General features: G+C 43.9%; 1 protein-coding gene across 2 annotated transcripts; it reads right to left on the bottom strand.

Annotated features, from left to right (window-relative positions):
* Nucleotides 1–5,667: 5,667 nt before the first annotated feature.
* On the bottom strand, nucleotides 5,668–24,796 carry MGST1 (microsomal glutathione S-transferase 1). Of its 2 annotated transcripts, none has more exons than XM_032796032.2 (4): nucleotides 24,694–24,796; nucleotides 11,261–11,408; nucleotides 9,964–10,058; nucleotides 5,668–6,318 (listed from the first exon to the last, which is right to left on the bottom strand). In XM_032796032.2, exons 2-4 carry the CDS (start codon nucleotides 11,384–11,386, stop codon nucleotides 6,072–6,074), a joined length of 468 nt encoding a protein of 155 aa, XP_032651923.1. In that variant the 5' UTR covers nucleotides 11,387–11,408; nucleotides 24,694–24,796; the 3' UTR covers nucleotides 5,668–6,071. The 2 variants fall into 2 exon arrangements, with proteins under 2 accessions (XP_032651923.1, XP_032651922.1); XM_032796031.2 differs by lacking the exon at nucleotides 24,694–24,796 and adding an exon at nucleotides 24,424–24,622.
* Nucleotides 24,797–25,253: the final 457 nt, after the last annotated feature.

Genomic DNA, 25,253 nt, shown 5'->3' with positions numbered 1-25,253 from the left:
TGACTTTGTTGTACTGATACCTCTTCTAGCACAAGTAAATTAATGAAAAGGCAATAGCTGTGTCCTGCTATGTTGGGGGCACCATCACTGTAACAGGAAATACACTTATGCACTTGTTTGAGGTTTCTTCCCCTGCACTGGTCTTGCTGGTGCTTGAATGATGGGACCAACTGGAGTCTCAAACAGGTCCTGCCTCATGGAATAACTGTTCCCCCCCAACACACAGCAAGTTTTCTATCCTCCTCTTCTTTCTCTTCCCCCTCTCCCTGGCTGTTCATGCCAGGTGCCTGTATCTCAGGCTCCTCTGAGGTATCCACTGTGGTCTGCAAGGTGGTGGTGGGATCTCCGCCAAGTATGGCATACAAATCTTTGTAAAGTGTCAAGTCTGTAGCTTGGCACCAGATCAATTGCTGGCCTCCCTGGCCTTCTGGTATGCCTGCTGCAGTTTCATGCCATACTGCTGTTCAGCTCTGTTTACCCCTTCTTCTGCATCCCCCAGTGCAATCTGCTCATAGATGTTCACATATCTATGGCTGGTCTGTAGATGTGCTGGCAAAGCCTCTTCTCCCTACAGGCACAGGATACCTGTGGGGGGCAGGGGTCCCATCAAGTTCCCTCCAGGCCAAGCTTCAGGTCCTTCAATGTCTTTCTCTCCCCCCGGCCTTCAGAAGACACCTAAGGGGTTCTTGGGAGCAAACAAACCAAAGTCCTCTCCCCTCATTCTTCCCTGTTAGGAGAGGGGAGTCCATGGGAAATTGAAAAGAAACAAGATTGACCTGAACTCAGGCAGTCTTCCTGGGTCAGCCCTTACGGCTTAGTCTATACAAGGCCCACCTTCAGCCCTTCCTCATGGGGCATGCTGCCCTAACGCTTGGTAGTAAACCTTCGGAAATGGTGAGGCTTGTTGGTCTCTCTCTCTTAGGTCTAGTCTACACTGGCAGTGTTAAAGTGCTGGCTTGGCTTGTGTAATCACAGCAGAGAGATAGGAGAGAGCTCTCCCAGTGCTCTAAAAAAACCCAAACACCTCCATGAGGGGCCTAGCTCCCAGTGCTAGTGCACTGTCTACACTGGTATTTTACAGTGCTGAAACTTGCTGCGCTCAGGGGGGTGTTTTTTCAGACCCCTGAGCAAGAAAGTTGCAGCACTGTAAAGTGCCAGTGCAGACAAGCCCCTAGAGAGGCCCTGTCAGCAGTCTGAGGCAGAGCAGCCTCCTCCCTGTTCATCACCCCTTCCTATGATGTTTTCCCTTTTAAGTTCCCCCGTTCAGGCAGAACAAGCTTTGAAAGTGCCTGGTTGGCGTTGAACTGCCCAGAGGTGCTCATTAGTCTCTTCTCTGTCAGTGTGAGGGTGTGCCCCAGCCCCTTCACAAGATCCCATGCATGTAGCCAGCATGACCAGCTGAGCAGTTGTGCAAACAATGGAGAACAGCTAGATGTGCATGCCAAACTGGACAATCAGGAAAAGGGATTTAAAAAATTCAGTGCTTTAAGGGTGGGGTGCCTTCTAGTATCCATGACTCCTGGACAGTGGAGTTCACAATTGTGACCAGAGTGGTCAGTGTTGTTGGGCATTGTGGGACAGTTGCTGGAGGACTGTTAGGGTCCAACACAGGTAATGCAGTGTTTACATTCATGCTGAGCCAACTTCAACACATCAGCCATGGTTCAATGCCATTCAGGGAGGTGGACTGACTGCACCACTGTAATGGGGTGCTTACATCGGTGGGAAACAAATTTAAGTGTAGACACAGGAACAACTATGTTGACACAAGATGGCTCATGTTGACCTAACTTTGTAATGTAGACTAGGGCTAAATTACTTAGGTATTTCTGAAATGTTTACCCCAAGTGCTTGAGAAAACAGCCCATGTCCAAAAGGAGGATTGGACCAGATTTTGGTATTTAGGCACCTGAAGATGAAGACAGGGGCTGGTGTGATTTTCAAAAGCAACAAGGCAGTGATGAAGGCAGAAAAGAAATGATTTCCATGGAAGTTAGGCACTTAAGCCCTTTCAAAATCCCACCACCCACCCATCTGTATCTGTAGGTGCCTAAATACCTTTAAAAATCTCACCCATTGTGACTGGACATCCTGTCACACCTTTATAGCAACTTTCTTTATTGCATTTTACAAACAAGGTAGGCATGTATCATCTCATTTTACAGATATGGAAACCAAGACACAGAGGTGTAAGCAACCTTGTTTGAGGTCACAAAGGGGGTCATCACTGAAGCTGAGATCAGAGTGCAGGAGTTTCCAGCTCTCTGGTCTTGAGCTCAGGCCACTAATCCACACTTTTAAAATCTGTGCAGCATATCAGCTTCAGGGGGAGTTGCACAGCTCAAGTAAATAAGATTTTTACTTTTATTCCATACCTGAGCATGAAGCAGGGCTACACCTCAAGGATTTGCCCAAGCTCTAAGCAAAGGCAAGTACCTCAGATGCCATGAGAAACTTGCACAGAAGAGACTTCTGGGGTCCATCACGGCCCTTAGAGACAGGCAAGAGCTTGAGGCAGCAAGAAACTTTCAATGAGAATTGGCTCTTTTAAGCCAGTCAAATGGGTGAGCAGTTAGCTGCACCTTTTTCCGTGCAAACCCAAGAACTGCATTCCTAGAATAAGAGTATGTTTAGGCCAGCCGGCCCTAGCCACTCCCATGAGCTCTCTGCTTATCTGGCTGCACAAAATGGCTAGCCTTGCAATCAGAGATGCAGGTATTTCATGAGAAGACAAGAGTGACAACCACAGTGCCCTGTCTCGCTTCCAACACAAGAAGTTGCATTGTCTACCTCAATCCTAGTATAGTGCAAACCCTAGCAGCACCAACCTCAAAAGCCATCTCTGCTAGATGCCCAGACCCACAAGCCACACTCCTTCCATATTTTCAGATGTTGCAACTTTTTGCACATTTGGCTGACCAAAGAGAGCCAAATGATCTAAGCCAGAAGCAAGCCTGAATTAGTATTATCCTTCTTGCTTTATTGTCTAATAAATTGGTACAGGAGCTAGTCATGTTGCTTAAAAATAATGGATAACTTCAAATGGAGTCCTTCCCTGATGTCTTGCATCTTGTACTAAAAGACACTTATTGTCTGATATTTGAATACATTAATAGTTGAAATTTAAATAACAGAGTCAGCTAAGATCTGACCTATCTTACAAGTGACCAATTATACAAACCATTTTTCGCTGCAATTGTGGGAGTAGGAGGAGTTACATCAGTGAAGAACTCAACATCCCAATGCCTTCAGTGCACTAGAAGTCACTGCAATGTGGTTTTAAGGACATAAAAACAATGCAATACACTATAAGGCAGCTTATGCACCTTATCTACTGTGATTTAAAGACGTATGGTTTTATGAACTCTTCGGTCCCCAATAAGTCAGTAAAATAGATTGTATCCCAAAAGGGTTAAAATTAGCTCACCTAATTACTACATTTGTCTACCATAGCTTGTGATCTCTTATTATCTTTAAAAGGATCCATATTGTTTTAATATCTTTCCAGTGAAAGTGACATGGGCACATCACATATCCGAAAGCAGAGACCTTCCCAGAAAATCTACTTAAGGTCCTCCCATTGAGTTGGAAATAGGAGTTTCTTTGAAACTGATACAGTAGTAAGTAGGTTTTGTAGGTTAATCATAGCTCCCAACTATGTGTACACAGATTTTTGTTTTGCTTTTTATAGGGAGAAAGGGGGAGAGGAAGACAAAATATACTTTTTAATAATCAATTGTAAGAGAAAAAGAATATTGTACAATCATAAGTATCTAGTTTCTCTTTTTTCTTAGCTAAGAAGCATGTGTTTAGAGCTTTGATGCTGATTAGCAAAATGGAAAGGACTCAAAACTAGTTTTTTTGTTTCAAATGTAGGATCACAGAAATAAAACTAGGCCCTAAGTATTTATCTTCAGAATGTTTCACCTCTGTACAGGAATTTGATGCAGATGGAGTTAAAGATCATATTCCTGAATACGATATTGTTGCTTTTTTCCTCCTTGCCAAAGTGTAACAAAATTAGACTAGCTCAATAGCCTGGAAGCTGTAGGATACACCGCAGCAAGGAACACTCCAATTCAGAAGCAATGGTGCAACTCTGTCACTTTGCAACTAGAACACAAGATAGGGCGGGGACATGGGAAAATGTCAATTGGCTGCAAGAGTCACTCCTGCCTGCCAAGCTATTGATTTTCTTGAGCATCCATAATTAACATGCATCACAGCACTGCAACCTCACCCATGCAGAAGGGAGAGGAAATAACAGTCCCTGGAAAGGGGGAGCAGAGAGAGTGTTCTCAGGACACTGCCTGGACTTCCTTTCATAGAATCACAGGCCTGGTCTACACTGGGTGGGGAGAAATCAATCTAAGATACGCAACTTCATCTACAAGAATAGCATAGCTGAAGTCGACATATCTTAGACTGTCACGGCTCCCCAGTTGACTTTGCTTCCGCCTCTGGCTGAGCTGGAGTTCAGCAGTTGATAGGATCGCAATCGGGGATTGATTTATTGTGTCTACACTACACGCAATAAATCAAGCCCCAACAGATCAATCGCTACCCATTGATCTGGTGGGTAGTGTAGATGTACCCAAAGAATATCAGAGTTGGAAGGGATCTCAGGAGGTCATCTAGTCCAACCCGCTGCTCAAAGCAGGACCAATTCCTACACAGATTTTTGCCCCAGATCCCAATGGCCCCCTCCAGGATTGAACTCACAACCCTGGGTTTAGCAGGCCAATGCTCAAACCATTGAGCTATCCTGTTCAGCATGGCTCAGCTCTAGTGGGAGAGAGAAAGACACCACATTTTGGGGTAAAGCAGCAAGATTAACTAATGTTAACTATTAAAGAGCAGTTACACAGTAGGCATTGGCTTCTGATGCTGGAACTTATGCTCATTCTTGGTAACAACCTATGCCCCACACACCATAGGTTAAAAAAAGTAGCCACTTCTTCAAACACATCTGAGTGTGAACCCAGTGATCTTAATTGAGTAAGACTGACAGAGAATAGACATGAAAGATTCAAGCACTGCTTCGGTATTTTATGAAACATTTGTGACATTCACACATTCAAATTAACATCAGCAGCAAGTTTAAGCTTTATCCTGCACTTTCTGAGCAAGTTCTTCAATTACTGATCTATTTTTGAAACACACCACAACATATGCATTCAGTAGATAGTCACCTATGTATCTTCCGGTTATACACATAAGCAAACTCTAGCTCTCTCTCTTATGTGGTTCTTTCGCATCATGAAGAAGCCCCTCCTCAAAAGGGCTGCTACACAGCCATAAATTTGCAGTAACTCCAAGTTAATTAAAATTTTCACCTGTGTAACAAAACAGAATCTAGCCCAGAAAAATATATATATATATATTGTGTGTGTGTGTGTGTGTGTATATATATATATATATATATATATTAAATATGCTATTAGCCTGAGAAAATTGATCTGCTGGAGTTTCATTTTGTAATCCCATAGTGGATTACACCAACAACAATTTCATCAAAAATTCTTTGCAAGGTCTAGCATTACTTGCTATATCTTATTATTAAGGTAAACGTTCCTCAAAAGAACTGCATGATTTGAATCTCTCTCTGATTCATTGTGACATCCTATTTGCTGGCTAAAGTTAGAGGAGTCAAAACAAAAACAAAAATTCAAACACACTGATTTTTTTTTTCTTGTCTTTATTGATTTAGGCTTCGGAGATACAGCCCAAAAGAGTGCATCTGTAGAAAATCACCATACATGCTATAGATACAGCACTGTCGTATGTTCAGAATCTTAAGCCTTCAACAAATCACAGAGAGAACATTCAAACTAATGTTTTTTGGCAGAGCAGACTGTGAATAGAGAGGACATGGGGAGGGAACTTTTTTGCTTTGAAGAGAAACATTTCAAACAGGAATGAAGAGCCTCTTTGTTAAAAATGCAGCCCTAGTCACCATGTAAAAATTGTTACAAAGATTTGACAGTTCATTTAAGATAGCCATGTTTAATCTAGTATACTGTTGGAAACTTCGTGTGGAATGTCGAGGGGGTGATGAGGCTGTGTTCTAATTACAGGTACAATCCAGTTCTCAGCACCCTGTATGCCATTGAGATGGTAACTGCATACCCAGCTGCCCAAGACAAGGCTCTGCTGGGCTGGGGGAGAGGTGTCAAATATGCAATAGTGTGAAAGATTCTAGCCCCAACGAAGATCCTGAAGTGCAGCAAGGCTGTGGACAGAGCAGGGCCACTCAGGGCATAGAGCAGACCAATGCCAATAAACGGGGCAATGTTTTCAAGGTCGTTCAGGTGGCCTCTGGGGAAAGAAAGTTGTTGTACAGAATAAAGCATTGGTTTAAAAAAGACTTAGAAAGTTCTACTTTATCTTCAAAGCAGTGCTAACAAGTAAGGACCAGATTAACACACATTTATCTTTATGTACATCAGTGGTTCTCAAAGTTTTGTACTGGTGATCCCTTTCACATAGCAAACCTCTGAGTATGACCCCTCTTATAAATTAAAAACACTTTTTTATAAATTTAACACCACTATAAATACCGGATGCAAAGCAGAGTTTGGGGTAGAGGCTAACAGCTCATGACTCCCCCCATATAGTAACCTCACGATCCCCTGAGGGGTCCCAACCCCCAGTTTGAGAACCCCTGATGTACAATCATAGACTCAATAAAGAGTTAATATGAAAAACATTTTTTCTAGGGGCATGTCCCTCAATTCCCTTCCCTTTCCCCTGGCTTTAATTTTGTATTTTAAATTTTATAGCTGTCTAATTCCTGGAGTGCACTGGAGGTACAATTTAACTGAAAAGCACTCCAAAATATTAAAGCTGTATTGGATAGTCAGTCTAATGAATTCTTTAGAAAGTACTTTAATATGCATTATTTCAGCTATCCTTGATAGTCTGCAGCTTTGCTTTTATGAATTCATTTTCATGACAAACTTCAACGCACAAATAGTTTATTCCTTCCAATCAAAGTGCCTGACGGTCAGCCATCTTGCAGAACATTCTTTTTTGAGCACTCTGGCCTAATGAGTGTCCCATTTGTTCCTCTGGTTGTTTCTTCTCCACTGGTAGGCCACACAGTTATCAGGCATTGTTATTTTGATGCCATAAATCAAATTATCTGAAATGGGCCCAAACCAAAACCCCAGATCTAAAAATGCTCTTCCACACCTCCCGTAGAACTCTTCCTCTGCTTTCACAACTTTGGGAAAATTTAATTCAAACAAGAGCTTTGCTGTCTGGCACTACCATTAATTATTTTAGGTTTGCCTGCTAGTCAGTAACAGATTAGGAACTGTTTGCATTGCTTTTTATCATAAAAGCAGAAACGCACTAAAAATATACATTAAACATAGAAATGTTATTAGGCCTCTTCTTACACTGATAAATCCAACTGAAAATAAATACTCTTACAGTATGCTTCATTCTTCACAGTTGTCATGAAGTTTGCAAAAAAAACAACCACTCATAATAACTATTTGCCAACACCAAATAAAGTTAACCACTGCTGTAAAAAGAATGTGTGTAGCAATGCTAATTGAGTAAGTTGAACTGGGCTGAGTTAACTGTTCTGTGGAAGCAGCAACACAGGAATCAATGGCCAGGGCCATAACCAGGGTGGGGCGAGTGGGGCACCACCCTGGTGGAAAGCCAGGTGCAAAGCCGCTGGAGTGGAAAAATAATGGGGGAAAAAAACCGTAGGGGTTATAAATATGATTGCTCACCCCGGGTGCTAACATGCCTAGTTATGGCTCTGTCTATGGCTTTGGGGGAGGAGGGCGTAGGACAGAATCTTAACACTGATTTGAGTGTGTAATTCTAGTAGGTTGTTTGTGTTTGTTTGTTTTTTAAATAACAGTGTATCCTACATGGACAATTTACTATGGTAGCAAAGTTAATACTCTACTTTCACATGGCCCTTTTCACCTTTTTGAAGCTATACATGTACAGGAATGACTTTTCACTGAAATGCAGCCACTTTTGTGAACATCATCCAAGTGGACACTAGCAAACAACTCACTGCACAACAGAGGGGGAGATGGGGAACTTTTGGCCATTATCCTCAGAGAAACCCCTCAGGCTTATAAAGAAGTGCCCTGGACTCCTTGGTGGCCACTCAGAACAGACTTCAAGGAACTACACTAGATTCCACTTATTAAAAATCCCTACGTGGCCAGCAAAAAATTGCTACAATCCAGCAGTTGCTAATAAGTGGACAGCGAGTTTGCAAGGCTGTAGCCAGAGAAGGTAGTGCAAGGACATGCCTTTCCTGGCTGCAGCCCTGCAGAAAGTGGTAAGGAGAAAGGCTGCAGTCCAGATGCCAGGGCTTTCTACATGGAGCAGAGGTACTGGGGCTGCACCGTACTTCTCCCTGAGCTCTCTCTTAGGGCTCAGCATATCACAGCACTTCCTTCCCTGCATGCAGCTCCCTGCAGCAGGGCGCAGCCCGAAGAATTCAGACACTCTGCATCTCTGGCATCCAGGCTACAGCCCCTCTCCCCACTACTGACCTGCCCACAGCCTCACTTCCCAGCCTGCAGCCTGTTACTGCCTGTGTGCAGGCAGGTTTGCAGAAGGAGGAGCTGGAACAGATGAGCACCAGCCACAAGTTTGCAGGGCTGCAGTGAGGGAAGGTGTCCCAGCACTTCCTTCCTTGGCTGCTGCCTCACAAACCTTCCCTCACCTGGGGGCTTTCTTCCCAAAAGAGTTGGTAGTAAAACCAGTGCCAATATCCAAATCCCATTCACAGTGATGTTAATGGGATGGGATTGGTTCCCAGCAATATGTTTCCATTAACTGGAAATCAGGATACATGGAATCCTCTCTACATAAATCTACCTTTGCAAGGATGCATTTGATTCCTAGCGATGGTTCCAAGAGTCTTGTTGCTTATGTTAAAAGAGTCTTCCCCATCACTGACATTTGATAGCTTGCTCCCCAGCAGCAGGAATAAAGATATAACTTCACATTAAAGCCATTAGGAGAAAGAGTTGTGGGCCATGTTTATTAGCCATTTTTATATTGATAAAATCCCTTTTGCTTTGCTTTTTTTTTTTTTAAACTATATCACATAAGTCACTAGTCTTCATTAAAGTTGAATGAAATGAAAAATTTCCTTTTTCGGGGGGACAGCAGGGGGATTAGTAATGGTTTTGTCAAAAAGTATCTGTAAGTAATATTTTTGTGAGAGTATAGATGAATGTCACCGCAAGCTAAATACAAGCAAAAAAAGTTTCAAACCAATATTCAGCCCCTAGAGAAAAGCTCATGGCAGAATGGAAACACTTAAATTCTAATACACTGCTAAGTGACACATCACCATTTTTTTAACACAATATAGGATTACATCTTCCTGTATAACTAGTGCAACAGTAGGAAACTGTGGATTCCATTATGCAAAGAGAGAAGAGGCCTCAACTCCCACTCCGTACAACACCTCGCCAGACTGGGCCCTGTGATACTATCTTGAATTCCATGATTTGAATAGGTAATACACCTATTCCTCTTCCCCAGCATTTCCTTTGTATTAGCAAGAGTTGAAAAGGAAAGGTCAGTAATCACAGCCGTTCGTGTGCAAGTTGCATAAGACGCTTATTTATACTTACTATCACCCACTGAAGTTCAGTCCAGTTTTTAAGTTTGGTTTACAATCTTCCCCGCCCCGCCACGTCATACACACATTGGATATTGCTCAGGATCAGGCTTTCATTCACAATCAGCCCTTGCTCACCCAGATAAATAATATTTAAATACATATATAAAATTAACAATACATATGCTGATCAGATTGTGTTCTTTTTAGACATTTGTTCCATTAGATTACCACATAAACAAAACAAATTATATATGGGACCTAGAGAAAATGGGCTGTAATTCATTCTCTAAAATAGCTTTATTCTGCTACCCAAGAATCGTTCTGATAGACTTCTGTGGTATTACCTGCGCACACGTTCAACGTCTGGGTCAGTCCGCAGGTACTTCTTAGCATTCTCACCTTTGCCAAACGTTGCTGTATCTTCTGGGTTACTAAATGCCTGTTCAAACAAACACACACCTCAACCAAATGCATTAGAAGAAATGCAGCTCTTCTTGCTAAGATATAAAAGCTTCCTGCAGCTTGGTGTAAGTGTTCTCTTAAAGAACATCCTTAACATCCCAGTAATCCTAACTTATGTTACATATGTGCACCAAAACCTTGTAAAATGCCAAAACTGAAAAAAATCAAGCCTACTCTACATAACAGTTTTTGTATTAGAACTACGTGAGTGAGGGGTGGGATTTTTTTTTCCTATGTAGTTATAATTCTACACGCCCTAGTGTGGAAGCAAATATACTGGTAAAAAAGGTGCCTTATATCAGTATAGCTTATTCCCATTTGGGAATAGTCATATAGGTATAAAGGTGCTTTGCATCAGTAGATCTGTGTCCACACTAGTAGAGCTGTACTGCTCTAACTATAACAGTATAGCTTAATGCAATACAATCTGTGTGTGTGTGGACGAGGCCTCAGTTATAGTGAGGGCTGGAAGAAAGTGGAAACTGACTGAAACTCAACCTTGCCAAGATAGAAGTGGTATGATTGGTCTGGGAAGCCATCTAGAAGAGATGGTAGGTATAATTGCTGCCAGCTTGCTTGCTTTCTTCCCTCAGATTCCCATGTGGCAACAGTAGCCAGGTGGGCTTCTCCCCTCCCATCTGCCTTTAAACTAGTTAGGAGGCCGCTACCTCTCCTGTCACGTAGCTATATAGTCCTTTGTTACTTCCAGACTGAATACTGCAATACACACAGCTTGGAAATCTGTGCATTTCCTGCCCACCCTACCACCCCCAATTATTATTTGGTTAGTTTGACACAAAAAAAATCACACAATATCTGCTTTATAAGGTGTGTGCTCAAGAGACAGCGCGTTCTGTGCAACAAGAGAGAATCCACCAGTGAGAAAGGATTTCTATATAGAAGAATGGAAGAGTTTCAAGAATGGAAGAGCAGAAAGATAGAGTAACTCAAATGTGTCTATAAAAGAGACTCCCTTGTACTTATAGTGGTAGGCATTTTCTGTTAGTGACATTAAATGAAGCACCACCAGACTAAGGAAAGGAACTGAATATTATTAGAATAATAACAACAATAATAATCAGTATTTAAAGCAGAAAAGGGAAGAGATACTTTTGATACTTTTGTATTTTAATGTGAATCTCAATTGGTTCTGCCACATTACATCCCTGTTTTTTTTACCTTTCTTGTTATTCTGAAGAATGCTGTTGTAACACTCATTAGCATCATTTTTAAAAGGACAATGGTTGCGTAGGTAGCATAAGCCAGGAACACCTCGCTGTCAATTAGCTGGGCAAGTTCAGCCATTTCTGCGTATCTCACTGAAGACCTACAAGAGAAAATTTAGGCCAAGAGTGTAACAAATGGAAGTATGATGACACAATCCCTAGAAAAGCTTTCCTTAGCAGCGCTGTAGCAACGCCATAATTAAGGTTGAGACTTAATAACTCTATGCCTAAACCCTCTATCTTCACTAAGCTGCAACTCTAAAAAGTCCTCTTGGTGCCCTATAGTTCTCCTTTTCAAGGAATTGTTCATTGAGTCATGAAAATATGCAGCCAAAACATTTAAACAACCACACAAAGAAAAACAGTTTAATTACAGAACATAATACACCTTCAGTCATCAGCACTATAAACGTAGTCAAGACTTTTCCCTAGCATGAAGTTAGACTGACTTCTTCAATGTCTTTTCCCTAAAAAGTTCGGTGGGTATAATGAGACAGTCCTAGGTTTATCTTTCCACTTAATATCCTATAATGAACTTTTATCACTAGTGGCATAATTAAAGTTGCATGCACTTGAGCCTGCTCAGGATATAGATGTGGGTTATGAAAAGTCTCCACCAGACCATCACTGGAAGAAAAAAAGACAGAAGAAGAAACATATCTAATCTGTCTTGTTTTCATCAAGAACACGCCATAGACACTTATGTCTACTTCAACTGGAGGCACCGAAGAACACTCCTATATGCTGGGGATTCAGTAGGTGGTACCTGAGTCAGAACAAAACAGATACCCCAACAAGGCATTACAGGGCCCTGTAGTGGCAGATCAGGACTAAGTCACTCTTTACAGAGGTTATATAGTATTAAATTCTAACCACTTCTGTCAGAGATTCCATGCTATTTTGTGTGTTTAGATTTTTAAAGAGTAGGAGTGGTAAACCAAGTATACCAGGCAAAAATCAGAACTATATCAAAGCTATATATTTTCTGGTGGACTATTTGACACTTTAGCCACTTCTGTTTTGTTCACAAATAGGATGATTGAATTTATTTGTTATTCAAGATTATTCACCAAACAATTTCTGGAAATAAATCAAAATATTTTGGTTTGCTATGGCTGGTTACATGGTACTGTCTGTTACCTGACTGAGTAAGTGTAACTTATTGCATGATATTTCTGGGACTAGTTCTTACATCCACAAGTTCAAAATATGTTTCCCAAAAACACTCATTTACAACTTGTTTTTCCCATAAATATCCACAAGATCTTAAGAATGGTGGTAGAGGGTCAGGCTCATGATCCATATAACCCAGCGAGGCGTGCCAGATGCTTAAGAGGGAATGAACAGAACAGGGCAATTATCGAGTGACCCATCTCCCTGTTGTCCACTCTCAGGTTTTGGCAGTCAGATATTTAGGGCTACCCAGAGCATAGGGTTGCATCCCTGACCATCTTGGCCAATAGCCACTGATAGACGTATCCTCTATGAACTTACCTAATTTTTTTTTTGAATCCAGTTACACTTTGGGCCTTCACAACATCCCTAGCAATGAATTCCACAGGCTGACTATGCATCGTGTGAAGCAGTACTTTCTCATGTTGGTTTAAATCTGCTGTCTACAAACTTCATTGGGCAACCTCTGGTTCTTATGTTCTGTGAAGGGGTAAATCACACTTTCCTATTCACTTTCTCCTCATCATTGATGACTATACAGACCTCTGTCATAGCCAATCTCTTTTCTAAGCTGAACAGTCTGAATCTTTTTAATCTCTAAATAAATAAATAATAATTGGAAATATACCTATCTCCTAGAACTGGAAGGCACCTTGGAAGGTCATTGAGTTCAGCCCCCTGCCTTCACTAGCAGGACCAAGTTCTGATTTTTGCCCCAGATCCTTAAGTTTCCCCCTCAAGGATTGAACTCACAACCCTGGGTTTAGCAGACTAATGCTCAAAGCACTGAGCTATCCCTTCCCCCTTCTTTGTACGCACGCTGTTCCGTACCCATAATCATACTTGTGGCCCTTCTCTGTACCTTTTCCAACTCAAATATATCTTTTTTGAGATGGGGCAATCAGAACTGCATGCATTATTCAAGGTGTGGGTGTATCATAGCTATATATATACAGCAGCATTATCATATTATCTGTCTTATTATTTATCCCTTTCCAAATGGTTCTTAACATTCTGTTTACAGCATTGTCGCAGCCACATAAGTATCTTTTATTGGACCAATTTCTATTCATGAAAGAGAGAAGCTTTGAAGCTACACAGAGCTCTTCTCCAGGTTTGAGAATTCTGTAGTTTTGCTGACTGGTGCTGCAAATTGAGCAGATATTTTAAGTAAACTTGCTTGCCAGTACAGTCAGGACCAGCTTTAAGAAGTGCGGGGCCCGATTTGAATACCCGGTGGTCCAAGTCTTCGGCAGCACTTCGGTGGTGGGGGGGTCCTTCACTCGCTCCAGGTCTTCTGCGGCACTGAAGGACCGCCCCCGATGCCGAAATGAAGCTGAAGACCTGGAGCGAGTGAAGGACCCCCCGCCGAAGTCCTACACCGCCGCTGGGTATGTAAAAAGAATTAAAAAATTTAAAAGGCGCCTAAGGCACGGGGCACTATTCCAGGGAATCGGCCTAAAGCCGGCCCTGAGTACAGTCATTACAGTACAAAAAGCAAAGGTAAAGAGCATGAACACTGGAAGACGAGGCCTAAAGGAAAGCGAAGAGGGGACATAACAGTTTTCAAATATGTGAAAGGTCATTAGAAAGAGGACAGTGATCAATTGTTCTCCATGTCCACTGAAGGCAGGACAAGAAGTAATCAGCTTAGTTTGCAGTAAGAAAACGTAAGTTAAATACCAGGAAAAACTATAAAATTAGTGAAGAACTAGAACAGGTTAAACTAGAGAGGTTGTGGAATCCCCATAATTGGAGATTTTAAAGAATAGGTTAGACGAACACTTGTTAGGGATGGTCTAAGTATATTGAATCCTGCCTCAGATGGGTGGGATGGACTAGATAACCTCTTGAGATTCCTTCCAGCCCTTCATTTCTGCGACTCTATTTATGTTTGGTTTTTTGTTGGTTTTTTTTTTTTAAAAGGGCACTAAACCAGTCCCCTCCCCCATACCCCCCCCCGCCCCAAAAAAGAGAATTGCAGTCTTCGGTATATATTGCAAAGAAGCAGGGTGCTAATCCATTCCCCCCACTTGGCTTTGTTGGTGACCTTTAAGTGTGAGCAGGGAAGTCATGGGTAGCTGCCAATACACTCTTAAAACACTTATACATACAAATGAACACTTATACTAAAAACAAAGTATTAGTGCTTTTAGTGATTCACTGTCTCGTGTGTTTGCCTGTCTCTGTGTGTGTGTGTCTCTCTCACACTCTCACACACACACCCCATTCCTCTCCCCACGTATAAATTGCCTGTGCGCTGTAAAGAACAGAAGCATTAGATTTGGCATTTTTATTTGTTTATTTTAAACTGTTTAGGAAACAGAACTGGTTACAGAGTACATGATGGTAGCCAGAAATACCGTATATACTCGATCATAAGCCGCTTCATTTATAAAATTGACCCCCCCTCCCAAGATGGATAAATAAAATGGAAATTTTTTATAACCCGTTCATAAGCCGATCCTATAATTCAGGGGTCAGCAGCTTTGGCTCCCGGGCCATCAGGATAAGCCGCTGGCAGACCGAGATGGTTTGTTTACCTCGAGTGATCTAAGTAAACAAAGTGTCCTGGTGTGCCAGCTGCTTACCCTGACGGGCCAAGACAGCAACTGGTGGGGAAATTTTTTTAGAGGAGAGAAGCTAGGAGTCAGGGGAGTAACTCCTGTGATCACCCCGCACCCCTACCCCAGGACCCCTACACTCTCCCCATCCCATCCCTTCCCACCTTATCTGGGGAGGATGTCTCTGGCCTGACTGGAGCTGCTCTGGTGGATGGTGTGGCCACAGCATGTTCCAGCTGGCTGGGTCAGGTGGCACGGCTGCAGTGTGCTCCAGCGGCGTGGCCACAGCCTGCTCTGGGGGGTGGGGCCAAGCGGCACGGCTGCAGCCTGCCAGCCCCGGAGCTGCAGCTGCTTCGGAGGCTGAGGAGAGAGCAGCGTGGCCAGAAGGGGAGAGACTCTGGCCCTGCCTCTTCCCTTCTGGCTGTGGTGCCTCTCCTTGCTCCCTCTGTTGGGGAGAGGGGCTGTGTCCCACCTCTCCCCCTCTATACCTGTTCATAAGCTGACCCCCTTCTCTGGTGCTTCCCTTTTTTACTAAAAAAAATTCGGCTTATGAACTAGTATATATGGTAGGTCTCTTCTGGGTTGAAGAATGATTTTATTTTTACTTAAAAGTATCAGCAACATACTATATGTATTAGTATGTGTAGATTGCCACGTATTCGCAGGGGCGAAAGGAAATGCAGGCCTGTTATTTACCAGGCTGCACGTGGCAACAGACTGTATAGGTAAGGGATGCAAGGAGAATATGGGCCACGATGCAAACTGCAGACACACACAACTAAAATTAATCAATTTAAAGTTTTATTGGGGATAGTTACAAGGCGTAAGGGAGCAGCGTATGATTAGCTAATAGAGTTGATAGAACTTAAAACACACAATGACTAAAATATCTACTAACAATATATATATAAACAAAGATGCAGCATTTAGTAATAACTGATACTTACAAACACAAACCAACGCATAACGACCAGCAAACGTAGAAACTCTGTTTGAAACACGTGAGCTGAGAGAGAGGCTTCGAGGTGATCAGGCTCAGTTACGGGATACACAGGATTCGTTTTTCTTTCTCCTCTCCCTGCCTGCACATGGCAGGGCGACCTGAAGTACTTACTATGACATCACAGAAGTGTCATAGGGGACGGAGCCCAAAACCTGTGTGTGTTCGTTTCTGATTGGCACAAGCAACGTTTATACCAAGTAGGGGAGCAGGAGCCAAAAAGTCTGGCTTTGCCCCCAAAAGGTGAGGTAATGCATATTGTTGTAGAATGCATTCAACACTGAATGACAAAAGAAGAGGCCAGGGCAATACCGGTATGGCAAGTTCTACAGGATGCAGACAGGAACTCATCTTAACAGTATGATATTTAAATAATAGACATGAGTATCTCATTTTTTGCAATAAAGCTATTCACATATTTGAGTGCATTATCAATATTTGAAGGTAACCACTTCATTTCCATCTACTCAGGGACGCACTGACCCTGCTTTGTAATCAAAGCAAAACTTGTTTAAGTATTTTACCCCTTTAGAAAGAATTTTTAAGAACAGATTTTACCACCATTTGCAGGAAAAGATTACACTAAAAAAAAAAAAAAAAGTTGGTTAATGAGAAAAGAATAGGCAACTGTAAATTCTTTCCCCAAGGCTTTTTAAAGGAGTTCCAAGGAGACTGTTCTCAACAGCATAATGTTCTGGAGAGGATGGAACTTTATGTCAGAGCTATATGTTGCATAAAATAATCAAGATTAAATAAAACATTTGTATTGCAGTAGTGCCTAGGCTCCTCGGATGAGATCAAAGCCCCACTGTGCTAGACACTGTACAAGCACTCTGTAAAAGACAGTCCCTGCCCCAAAGAATAATTTGAAGAGTTATTTTGCTGTAGGTTTTCTGTTCATAAGTCACAAGAGCAAAATCAGGTGGCTTATAATATCAGGGGGACCCTTAATGGACCCATAAACCAAACAAAAAACAAAACAAAAAAAACTCACCACCAACAAAAACCTACATTAAGGCCACCGTTATTTGGGTTGCAAAGTCATGCACTTGAAAGTTAGTGAAGGTTAAATTTGTGGTTGCCCATGCAGCCATAATTCTGACCCCTCATGCAACCAACCTATGCACTGAAGGAGGCAGGCATCCTGTAGAAAAAATGGTATGTGATCCTGTAATTAGAGACTTTATCATAAAACACACACATAAGGGCGTCGAATTAAGGTTGCTCGGGCAACCGTAAATCTGGCATTTCCTAACTTACAAGTATTTGACTCTGCAATTATTATTTTTTTAACACAGCTCTTTTGTAGGTGATTTCGGAGGGTCAGACTTTCTTTTTACAAAAGAGAGAGAAAAACAAGTTCTATCATGCGTAACCATCTTGACCTGACCCTTCAGCAATGCAGCATAGACTGCTTCTACTTGAACTACAGGACTGCATTAGCTAGAAGTAGAAGGTGATTGTTATCCCTAGTTTTGTGGGACATGAGCAGCTCTGTCCAAGGGACAGTCGGTGGACCCAGATCAGCTAATGTCTGTCCATTGTCCCACACATTCACTAGGTGGTGGTAGGGCCTCTACTCTATGCAGTGCTCCCAGACTGGGGTACAGATCACTGGGGCCAAGTGCTAGACCTGGAGGTGAAGGAGCCAAGCCCATTCCAGCTCCTTCCCCAACACGCCACTACAGCAACTCTCAGATGTGCCCAAGGCAATGTGGCATGCTTGCAATAGTCGCTTGAGAAACGTTGGTGAGAGAAAGGAAACAGTGATTCTTTAACCATTTCTCTCAGCAAAGATTAACAGAATTTCATGGGACCATAAAAAAAAAAAAAGAAAGAAAAACAAAAAAGGGCACTTCTGCAGTCTGAGAGAGTCTGCCTGCTGAACAGCCAAGACCTGTTGCTAACAGTGTATGACACTGTCTCAGAGAAAGGGTCATAATAGTCCTAAATAGAGGAGTCACAACCAATGCTCATTATAACATTGTATTTACCTATTTTCGGTATTTGTGCAAACTGATTTCAGAAGCTCCAAGCTTCTATTAAGTTTAGGCCTTGTCTTCATGCGGGAGGTTGGGAGGGATGGAAGGAAAGGTGAATTCTCACGGGTTAAAATCCTAGTGAAGACAAGGCAGTTTGCAGTTTTCACATGTATTATCAGATCAAAGAAAACACTATGGAGGAGTTTAGGGTTGACCTCCTAACTTGTGGTAAAACTCCAATTGCCTTGTCTTTACTAGGATTTTAACACCTTTTTTTCTTACTGTGGACGTAATCTTAGGGTACATCTGCACTGTGATAGAAGACTCGCAGCACAGCCATCGCCAGCTCACGTCAGCTGACTTGGGCTGCATGACTATAAAACTGCAGGGCAGATGTTCAGGCTTGGACTGGAGCCTGGGTTCTTGGACCTTCTCCCTTCACAGGATCTCAAAGCCCAGGCTCCAGCCTGAGCATCTACCTTGCAGTTTTACAGCCCCACAGCCAGAACCCTAGTCAGACGACGTGGGCCAGTGGCAGGTTTTTATCACAGTGTAAACATATCCGAAGAATTGGTTGGATTCCACAAAGCTCAAGTGAAAAGATCTCAGAGATCTTGTCCACGCATGTAGCAGAACCATGTTAACTCATGCCAGTCTGTCACAGTTCCACAACAATTGTGAATAACAACCCATTGCCTATATTGTTGCAGCCAGAAGCTTTAGCATGTCCAGTTTTTGTTTGGTTTAAATCTTGCTCTCTGCAATTCTGCATAGATGCAAACTGCAGGCCTGACGCTTCAAGCCTCCCGTGCATAGCACTCCTGTTAAAGTCCAGTGGGGTTCAGTACAGGGAGAAGCTACAAGAGGAGGCCACTCTCTGTAGAAAATGGTTTCAAGTGCTTTGTGGAATGGCCTTGTCTATACTCTACAGGCACGTTAATACTACACACTTGAGTTGACTTTATTAGGTCAGCTTACTGCCACTGCAGTAATTACTGCAGTGGCTGATGTCCACGCTACCCTCCTTCTGTTGGTGGTGCATGTTCTCATCAGCAGCGCTTCACCAACTGAAGAGGGGCAGTGTGCTGAGAGCCAGGGCTCTCAGCTCCATGCAGCACCCTGCCAGGAACCCAGCTGCCTTCCCAGGCTCTTGCCTCTCTGTTCCCCGTGGGGAGCAGGGGGCAGCCACCTGGGCTTCTCACTTTTCTGAGTAGAGAGCCAGGGGCTGAAGCCCTGAAATTGACAAGATAACCAACAGCCAATGTAACTAACGCAGTGTCAGCACTGTGACTACACAGACAGGCCTGGTCTACACTACGCGTTTAAACCGATTTTAGCAGCGTTAAACCAATTTAACGCTGTACCCGTCCATACAATGAGGCTCTTTATATCGATATAAAGGGCTCTTTTTCGTCAAAGTATACTAACCGACACCTACAGACCTGATAAAACACCCCCTAGCAGATCAGTACGACAATGCGTGGGGAGTAAGAGGGTCTTTAACTAAATATATCCAAACGAGTATAGATTAGAATTTCAGATAGATAATGTTAGGATCCTTAACAAAAAGATGTACAAAGATGAAGAGAAGTGTCTCAGTATAAACAATTGTCCACAGCTGGGTCATTGTATGTGCTTTTGAGAAACATGTTTAATCCTCATGACCAAGTATGATCAAAGTTCACAAACAGTGTGTGAAGAAAAACAAACGTGGCAGTGGCCTGGATTGTGTTCTCAAAGGAGCCCAGAACAAAAAGCCTTTAGCATGTCCGTCTTTTGCATATGAATGATATATTATAAATCGTGCGTCTCTGCATTTCTGCATAGATGCAAACTGCAGGCCTGACGCTTCAAAGCCCCCGTGGCATAGCAAACTGCGGCCCCGTTTAAAGTCCAGTGGGGTTCAGTAACAGCGTTGAGAAGTCCAAAAGAGGGGCCATCCTCTGGTGAGACTATATAGTTGTTTGTTCTGCAGGTGGCGTTTTTGTTTGAGATGGCGCCCTTAAGTCATAATACTCTACAAAGGCACGCTTATACTTCACATCTTTTCACTATCTGCCAAACAGTTGGACGTTTTATGAGGTCCACGCTTACTTTTTAAGTCGCTACTAGCAGTAATTATTGAGAGCATGTTGTGGGCTGAGTTCCCACAGCTAACCCCTCCTTCTTGGTTGGTGCAGTGTTTCTCATCCAGCAGCGCTTCACCACTGAGAGGGGCAGTGTCTGAGAGCCAGGCTCTCAGCTCCATGCAGATCACCCTGTTTCCAAGGGGAACCCTACAGCTGCTTCACCAGGCGGTCTTGCCTCCTCTGTTTCCCCGTGGGGAGCAGGGGGCAGCCCCCTGGGCTTTCTGCACTTTCTCTTGAGTAGAGAGCCAGGGTGGAAGCCTGACATTGCACAGATAACCAACACCGCCAATGTACAAAGCGCAGTGTCGCCATGTGACGTCACAGCAGAGCAGCTCGCTAACCCCTACCCATTTACCCAGAGTGTTCAATCATCCTTCCAAGGAATATTTAGGCATGCGAGATAATAAAAACTAATATACTAAGACGCTGATACCTCGATCAGCGTCCTCCAGGTAGTGATTACTCACACACTTTGAGGCCTTTATGTATGCGGGGATACTAAAAGGCATCCTTTCATATCTCAGTGTGGATTCTGGTGGCTACCTAGTGCTGCCTGCACGACACGGCGAAGGAGTAGCATAAGAGCAATCAAGCAACCTCATTTTGTTTATCTTATCAGGAATCTTGGTCTATTAAACTTCGCATATAGGGGTTAAGTGTTGGCCAGCTTCATGTAGAGAACATTCTGTCAACGCAGGGCTGATATTGCCTCGGTCGGAGCGCGGTTGTTCGTCAAACAGAGTTGACTCCCAGCAGCTGCTGCAGCCTGGTACTCACTCGAGGAGGCAAGTCTGAAGTCGAAGGGAGGCCACAAGTTGGCCATAGGTAGACTGGAAAGCCCCGCAACTTCCGAATTTTCATTTTTACCTTGCTTTAACCTCAGCATTGGAGCTCTGATCAGGTACGGTTGGCATACGTCCTCAAGATCAATCAAATGAGCGTCCTGCTTTGGACTCGTTATGGGAGATAGCTGAGATCTGGACTACTGTATGGGGAGAAATCTGTTCTATAATATCTGAGCTCGTTAAAGGAAGACGCCGAAATGAAAAGCATTTAAAAAATCTCCAGGCTATGATAGATGTCCATAGCACAATGCTGCAAGTAGCATAGCATAAAGGAAAAGAATACAAATGGACGCTCATGGAGGGAGGGAGGGGGGACTGAGGACTCCAGCTATCCACAGTCCCCGCAGTCTCCGAAAATCATTTGCATTCTTGGCTGAGCTCCCAGTGCCTGTGGGCTCAAACACATAGTCTGGGGGGTTCAGGTCTATCTCGTCAATTTTACCCCCCCTCGCCCTCCGTGATAGAAAAGGGGAAAAAATCGTTTCTTGACTTTTATATGTCATCCTATGTATACTGCATGCTGCTGGTAGACACGGTGCTGCAGCACTAAACAGTAGCTCTCTCTCTACTCTCCGGTGGCAGATGGTACAGTGCAGAAGGACTGATAGCCGTCCCGTCATGACGCCCGTGAGTGCTCCTGGCTAGCCTCAGGTGAGGCCGGCTGGGGGGCCTGGGTAAAAATAGGAATGATTCCCGGTCATTCCAGGAGATGGTACAGAACGGCTGGTAACCGTCCTCATCACAGCAACTGGGGGCTGAAGCTCCATCAGCCCTTCCCTTTCACATGTAAAGAAAAGATTCTGTACTGCCTGGACTATCATAGCAGCGGATGCTGGGCTCCTCTCCCTACTACTGCTTAACGTCCTGCCTGGATAACTATCATAGCAGCTGGAGGCTGCTCCCCTCATTTTATCTCACTAACAGTCAGTGTTTCTTATCTGCATTCTTCATTACTTCATCATACAAAGGGGCGGACACTGCACGGTAGCCAGGAAGGTCTCTGGGAGGAGGGAAGCAACGGTTGGGGTTGTTGCAGGGACACCCCTGGAATGGCACGCAGCTCATCATTTCTGCGGGATCTGACACGGAGCAGCTGTGCTCTCTGGTTCTCTGATACACTGGTTCTCTAGTACACTTTTCCCATATTCTAGCAGGACTGACTCTATTTTTTAGATCCCATAAAGGAGGGTTTGTTGGGGAGCCATTCCCATTTTGTCTTTGTGCTCCAGCGACCTCAGCCAGGGCACCATGCAGCAGCAGACAGTACAGAACAACAGATAACCGTCTCTCAGTCATTTTAGGACGAGCAGATGGTACAGAACGACTTATAACCGTCTCTGCTGTCATGCAAAGGCAAATGAATGCTGCTGTGTAAGCACTGCAGTATTGCCTCTGTCAGCGGCATCCAGTACACATACGGTGAATGTTAAAAGCTGAACAGGCTCCACGGTTGCCGTGCTAGTGGTCTGCCAGGGCAATCCAGGAAAAGGGGTGAAATGATTGTCTGCCGTTGCTTTCCCGGAGGAAGGAATGACTAACGACATTTACCCAAGAACCAGCTGCGAAATGATTTTTGCCTATCAGGCACAGGATCTCAACCCAAATTCCAAGGGGCGGGGAGACTGCGGGAACTATGGGATAGCTATGGAATAGCTACCCACAGTGCAACGCTCCAGAATTGACACTAGCCTCGGAACATGGACGCACACCACCGAATTAATGTGCTTAGTGTGGCCGTGTGCATCGACTTTATACAATCTGTTTTACAAAACCAGTTTATAAATCGGAATAATCCCATAGTGTAGACTAACCACAGCACTGCCGTACTAAATTGACTATCCCTACGCCTCTCAATGGAGGTGGAGTTACTATGTCGGAGTCATAGGGCACTTATATCAGCAGGAACAATGCTGCAGTGTGTATACTAACATAGTTAGGTCCATGTAAGCTGTGTCATGTAGATCAGACCCATATCGCACTAGTTTAACTATGTGTGTTCTTTTAAAGATCATTTAGTTCAGTGGTTCTCAAACGTCTGTACTGGCAACCCCTTTCACATAACAAACCTCTGAGTGTGATCCCCCCCCCTCAAATTAAATACACTTTTATATATTTAACACCATTATAAATGCTGGATGCAAAGCAGGGTTTGGGGTGCAGGCTGACAGCTCGAGACCCCCCATAATAACCTCATGACCCCCTGAGGGGTCCCAACCCCCAGTTTGAGAACCCTTGATTTAGTTAAACTAGGGCAAAACCACAGTGTGGACACATTTAAATTGGTTTAAAATTGGCTTATATCAATTGATCTTGAATTAATAAAGAATCAGTTAAAACTAGATTGAGATAAACACATTTATTAATTTAAGAGTATCCGGATGTGGGTTTTATATCTAAATCAATTTAAAAAACATTTTAACATGTAATATCAACATGGCCTCAGCATCTCAAGAGCAGTGGTTCAACATTTTCCTCTCTTGCAAACATGGATAAAGATATGTGGTCTCCCTCAACCCCGCAGTTCCTCATACCACCTATTTTGATTCTCAATCTTTTTTCATTCTATGGATCTACAAAAAAGGACTTCACATACCTCACTACAGTTACCATCTGTCTAAAGAATTTCACAACTCTAGCACAGTACTCCTGCTCTGACAAGTTCCTCTTATCTCCAAAGGAGGAAGTTCACTTGCCCAGGGCCATAACTCTGCAATTTCATACTAATGAACCTTACCAGCCTTTTCCTTGCACCACCCCTGTACACAGTGGGCACAAGGATAGGTCAGTGTACTCACAATCATGCTGACTTGGTTGATTTTTTTTTAAATACACAAGTAATTCATTCATGGCAAAAAGCAATGAGAAGAATTACTGCCTTACCCTGCATCTTGACAACATCCCAAGCACTGAGTTCTTCCTCAGGTCAAAGTTTTACATGTAATTACACTAGCTTTCAAAGTTAGTTTAATTAATTTGGGGGCAGGCCACGTGAGTAATGAATCCTCAGTGGAGGGTTTTGTTTTTTAAGTAATTTAAATCATTTGGGGCCCTGTTTATTTCAGAGCTGAATATTTGTAAGCAGCTTGCAATCGCCTTAAAATATTTCAAGTTTGTCCACACAACCTTAGATGTTTGTTATGTTTTGAAATATACAAACATGAGTCCCAATCCTGCAAATACCTAGGGAAGGAAGCAATTTTGCCCATGCAAAACAGCCTCATTAAAATTATCGGACACAGGAGGAGTCCCCTTCATCTGGATGGGAGTGCGTGCACAGGGATAGAAAGCATTACTGGCAGTCACAAGATAACACGATCATCCCCTAAGAAAACAGCAGCCTGGTTTGCAGAACACAAAGCCAATCAGTGTCTCGCGACGGCACAATTCACTCATCGCTGCTCCCTAGCCCTTTCTCTTACAAACCACGGCCCAAAAGGATCCACTTTGGGGATCCACTCGCGCCGGGCCGGAGGGACCCCGAACCGAAGGAAGTTGCGCTCTGAAGCTGAACTTTGCGCCTGGGGCCCAGCTCTGACTCTCGGGCTGGAGTTCAGAGCCATGCGGGGAAGGCGCGTTGCTGGGCTTCCGTGAGGCATGTAGCCCCCGCAGCACACAAGTGGCAACGGGGAGACACCCCGCACCGTCTGCCCGCCCCCGCGACGCGCCCCGGCCCAGGGGGCGCACTAAACGCACCTGGTTTCCGATCGGCTGGGCAGGCGAAAGGTTCCTAGGCACCGACCCGGCTCTGGCTCTGCGCTCGCAGCTGCCGGCCGGCCCGCCCACTGGAGCAGCTCGCCCTCCTTCCTGGCACGCCCCTAGCTAAATTCCCCACCCCTTCTGCCTGGCCCCCCTGCCTGGCTTGTTCCCTTCACTCCAGCCAACTTTTCCTCCCCCCTAGATACTTTCCTCGGCCGGCTCCCTGCTCCCTACCTCTTCCCCACCACTCTGATCTGCTCCTTCCCTACTTTCCTGTTATCACCTTTTCTCCTTCCCTTCCACCCATCTTCGTTCTCCTGCTGCCCTCCACCCCGCTCCCTCACTTCGTAGCATGATTACCCCTTAGCTCTGAGGATCACACTCCCCTGGGTGTGTTGCAAGTAGGGAAGAGGCAGGCTGTGGATCTTTTGTAACAGGTCCAGTGTTTCAAGGTTAGGAAGGAAACTTAGACTCATAGACTCATAGACTCATAGGTCAGAAGGGACCAATATGATCATCTAGTCTGACCTCCTGCACAAGGCAGGCCACAAAACCCT

This window comes from Chelonoidis abingdonii, chromosome 1, assembly GCF_003597395.2.
Source record: "Chelonoidis abingdonii isolate Lonesome George chromosome 1, CheloAbing_2.0, whole genome shotgun sequence".
NCBI classification, from domain to species: Eukaryota; Metazoa; Chordata; order Testudines; family Testudinidae; genus Chelonoidis; species Chelonoidis abingdonii.
This window is presented reverse-complemented; position numbering and strand designations above follow the sequence as displayed.